General features: G+C 35.7%; 1 protein-coding gene across 1 annotated transcript; it reads right to left on the minus strand.

The window, feature by feature from the left end:
• Window positions 1-3750: 3750 nt before the first annotated feature.
• Window positions 3751-4680, minus strand: LOC145012890 (50S ribosomal protein L16). The gene has a single exon (XM_078971685.1). It carries the CDS (start codon window positions 4565-4567, stop codon window positions 3941-3943), a length of 627 nt encoding a protein of 208 aa, XP_078827811.1. The 5' UTR covers window positions 4568-4680; the 3' UTR covers window positions 3751-3940.
• Window positions 4681-5194: the final 514 nt, after the last annotated feature.

Below are 5194 nucleotides of genomic sequence, written 5' to 3' on the forward strand. Positions count from 1 at the left end.
CGCCGTTATTGCCGCTGTTTTGTGTCGTTGCCCATTCGTCACACTTTTAGCCATTGTCCTCCTCTAAGTGAGAAGTACAACTGTGTGGTGGGTATTTAGCATGTGTGTGTGTGTGTTAGTTGGCCAGAAGCTATAGAGGAACCACCATGGCAGCCAACAATGGTGGTTGGCACCTCCTACCGTCGTTCTACCACCACCAACCCCACCTTAGGTGATTGTGTGCGTACATGTGTTAAATGGATGTTTTGTGTGTGTCGGGTTAATTTGATAATGTTTTGGGTTAAAAAGTTATAAGCTACCACCATTAAAAATGATGGCTACCGCCATGGACCGCTACCGACCACCACTACCTGAGCTGGTAGTGGGTGGTGTCTGGTTTATTAAACATTTAATGACTTAAGCAATTAGCTTAAATCCGGGTGGTGCAAGTTTTGGTTTGGAAACCCTAATTAGGGTTTAGAAAACCCTAATGTCAAATAAAACCCTAGTTTAGAGTTGGTCGGGACCCGTGTTAAAGTTGTTAACTAAACTTTAAATAGTACTTAATAATGCCCACACAATTAACTTAATGCAATATTGGACTTAATGGATTAAGTCCTTAAGGGGTTAAGTGTGGAACACTAACCCTAGTTATTATTTTATGTAAAAAAACCTAGAATCAGGGAGCTCTATTTCGACAATGATCGGGTACATATTTGGGTTATTGATTGAATTATTATTACACCCAAGAATGACTAATTCAAACCATAATCAGTCGTACCCTTAAGTGATTAAGTCCTTAATGGGTCAAGTGTTTTTACTCAACCCTAATCGTAATTTTATGTGAAACCATAATCGTCACTTCATGTGAGGTGGTCACTATTGCAAGTGACTATGACCTGTGATCGGATATTGACTCAAGTATCTTCCTATAGGTGATTGGAAATGAGTTGAAGCTAGTACAACTCTTCGTTGCTACATTGGTTATCTATGCACATATCGAGGTGAGTTTCGCCTCACTGTTATAGTGAGTTGAAGGCACTAATACCGGCCCACTAATTTTGGTTATTTGCTAGTAGAAGGATGCTCTAAGGACTGTATATAGTCATGTAGGATAGACTGAGAACTCTTGATCTAAGCTCACTTACATGTTCCTTGTTTGGTTGTAGTTTTAGAGTAGGATCACCTGTTTGAGTGACTATCTTACCTCTAGGTATATACGACCATGCATTTCTTGGATTATTGATATTAGTATGCCCTATGCGGTAGTAATATGTTAGATCTATGTTTTGGTATTGAGTATGGTGTTATGTTGTAGTGATTTGTTAGATCTATGTCCTCGTATCGAGTATGTTGTTATGTTATAGTGATTTGTTAGATCTATGTTTTGGTATCAAGTGTGATGTTATGCTATAGTTATCTGTTAGATATGTCTCCTAGTATTGGGTATGTTTCTTTGTGGTAATAATCTGTAGAATTGTATGTTATTTGTGCTTGTTGGTTATCATCTATGGAGTGTCCTTAGGGACAATCTGTGGTCATGTAGGATAGCCTAAGAACTCTTTGTATAGGCTCTCTTACATGTTTCTTGTTTGGTTGTGGCTCTAGATTAGGACTATATGTTCAGGTGGCTATCTCACCTATGGTTACTTATGGTTACACATTCTATGGGGTTAGCTGGTAGCGGGACTGTATGATGTGAAAGGATTAGTAGGCAGTAGTGAGTTGTATAATTGTTGTTTGCCTGTATTATGTGCCTACTTGATCCTAATTGTTTATATGTCGACATATTGTGTTTGGTTTGGTTGAGGCAGTCGTGCTTTGTACGGTAGGCCAAGATACCCGGTGCAGGCCGGCTATAAATCGTAGGCACAGAGGCTTGGGAAGAGCGGTAGGCCAAAAAACTCTGGGTATTCTGGTCTGATGGCTGATGGACCTGTTGTATATTGGCATTCCAACCTTGGGTATTCCATCATGAGGATGACTAGACCCGGAGGTTGACTGAGACTGGGGTATTCCAACCTGATGGTTGATTAGACTCGACGTGTTTGACTATCTATGTGATCTGGGTATGTGTTGGTATTTTGGGGGAAACTCACTAAGCTTTATGTTTACCAGTTGTTTATTGTTTCAGGTATCATCAGTGATTGCGTGAAGGAAAAGACAGGACTGTATACACTCATCAACAATAAATGTAATTTTGCATAAATGGGTTTTCTTAAATAGTGGATTAATAAATTGAGAATTTTACCTTATTAAAAATGAAAAAAAAAAAAAAAAAATAGTTGTGAAAATGGGACATTACACTTCGAGGATTCATTATGATACTATGATTATCTTTTTATTCGAATGAATGGATGCTGGTTTTAATTAAATAAAAAATAAAATTTTTACTTAGTATTTTCGTAACGTTACAACATACGTGAAAAATGAACACGCATTTATATACCTTTCACGTTTGATATTTTTGGTTTCCTTGTGCCCCATGTTGTGGAGCTCCCCAATGGAGTCTGACGCGTAATGCATAAGAATGCGATGACCCCAAGATCTCTTAATGTGGTCTTTAGAAGAATTAGTTTCATTCACAAAATAGGTTAGCGACTGTTGCTTGTTTACCTGGCACATCATTGTAAAACTTTTTATTGGTCATAATTGTAGGATTCATTTGGTTTTTTTTGTCCAAAAATTAACTTTTTTCTAGAATTCATTTGATTTAGAACAAGAAAATCATCAATATATCATCTTATCTTATGAGAAATGCAATTCTATGTAAAGATATTCTAAAATAATCTTGAATTATAAATCTAATCATATTTGTTAATTTATAAATCTAATCATATTTGTTTAAATGAGGATGCATATTCTTTTCAGAACAGACCTTTTTATTAGAAAATGTCTATAAATGCAGTTCATGTGGTTGACCGATTCAAAGGACGTTCATCCTTGATTGTAGGGAAAATACTGGCTATAAACATTTTTTGGGTCGAATTCCGAAATATAGACACAAAAAATTGGTTTTCCAGGTATAGACATGGATTCCGCGGAGGTAAGCTCCGAGGGCTCCGTAAAATCCAGTGTAACTCCACGGAATAGCAAAATCGTAAATAAATCATAGTATTAAAAAAAACTAAGGTTTGAAAATATAACTAGTGTTTTGCAAGTTATCCATGTAGATAAATATCTTTCCAATTGAATAAGTATTTTTTTTTAACAAAAATAAATATCTTTCTGATTGAATGAGTATTTTTTTTAACAAAAATTATTAGTTCCCGACCTTTTGACATGACATGGGTGCTAGTGATGAACATCAATGTTGAATGAAATCGTATTTTGATGTGATAATTGCAGTTTTTTATTTAATTATTATGTATCATGTATTTATTAAGATAGAAAATATACTTTTTATAGGAATATAATTTTTATAGGACATTGATTATACATTTGTGTTGCATATGTATTTTAACTAAAAAAATCACTCATGTGTTCTTCATTTCCTATCTACCAAACAACATGCATTTACTTGAGCAATTCCATCCATTCTATTCCACCGGAGTAACCAACCACAACAATGGAATTATAAGATGATCTTATTCTATCACCTTGTCCTTTCAATTACTGGACCAATTCCATTCCATTTGAACGAACAAGCAAACAACAATGAAATATCATCTCATACACTTATAATCATATCATTTGTACTATACTTATTTGATCATACTCATACTGAGACTACTTAGCTTAAACCACTGCTACAAGCATATATCTAGAATGTTGATTAAGCTGAGGAAAAACTTATATAAATTCTCTAATAATAGAGCAAAATCAAACACAAGGAAGTCATGATTATTAGCAAATGGTTTGATCAGAAACTCATTCAAATTTCTAAAGTTTACAGTTTAACAAATGAAACAAACCGTTTGGAGTCTAACAAAACAGAGCGAAGATCATCAAGAAACAAAATTCACCGAATGCCAATCTCCTTAGTTTTTGCATCCCGGATGATGGATCTTGTTTGTATAGGCATTTTAGAACCTGCTATCTGTATCGCCCTTTTAGCCAAGCTTTCTGTTACTCCTCCCATTTCATAAATAATCTGACCTCGTTGAACTGGAGCTACCCAATGTGAAATAGATCCTTTCCCTCTACCCATTCGTACTTCTGCAGGTTTCGATGTTACAGATTTATATGGGAAGATACGGACCCACACCTTACCTCCTTTCCCGCCGCGACGTACATTCAACTGCAGCGCTCTTCGACCAGCTTCCAGCTGTTTAGCTGTGATCCGTGCACATTCAAGCGCCTGAAGTGCGTATTTACCGAAACAGATCTCGTTACCTCCATCACGAATTCCTTCGATTCTTCCTTTTCGGTATTTAGGGAATTTCATTCTTTGGATATTCACAACGGTGCTATAGAATCGGGGGTTGATCGGTGAATACGAACCGGTTGCTCTATTCAGATTAACGGCGCCGAGAGAGTCGGAGAGAGATGCTACGGAAGAGCGAGCGACGCCGGTTGAGGGCATGAAAGATGATGATCGGACGGCTAGAAGCGATCGAGCGATCTTAGCCGCCATTGCTATTGCCATGACTGTGAAATGGAAGATTAGGGTTTGAGATTGGGTCTTTTAGTTGATTTCTGGAAATGGGCGAAGAAAGATCACCGCCAAACCACGATTCCTTCTCGGATTAATGAAAACAAAAATGAACCTCAAATTCTTTAAAAAAATTCATAATAATATTTTATTTTAATTTATAAAAAAATATTAATTATCGGTAAAAATATCATTTTGGTCGCACTATGGGTTTTATTATTTTTAGTTCTAATAAAATCTCATTATTTATCGTAATTTACGATTAATTTTCAAACTAAAATTTGGTGATGATCTGATATTTTCTCTCTGTAACATACATTTTACCGGTTTATGCTGACATTGATATCTAGTCATTAAATGAGCTAATGTGTTGTATTATCTTTTTTTTTTGGAACAGCAAATCTATCATATTCCTACACTACTTCTAATTCTCTACCTATGACCCTTATGGGACTTGAATCTTCGACCTTAATAAGGGAGGGCAACATCGAATACCGCTGAGCTATAACCCCTTTGATATGTGTTGGATTATCTAATACTACATTTACCATAAAATTTGATTTTGATATCTCGATGTATTTTATATTATTTAGAACATAAAATTCATTTAATCCAATGAAT

This window comes from Lactuca saligna, chromosome 8, assembly GCF_052625555.1.
Source record: "Lactuca saligna cultivar CGN05327 chromosome 8, ASM5262555v1, whole genome shotgun sequence".
NCBI lineage: Eukaryota > Viridiplantae > Streptophyta > Magnoliopsida > Asterales > Asteraceae > Lactuca > Lactuca saligna.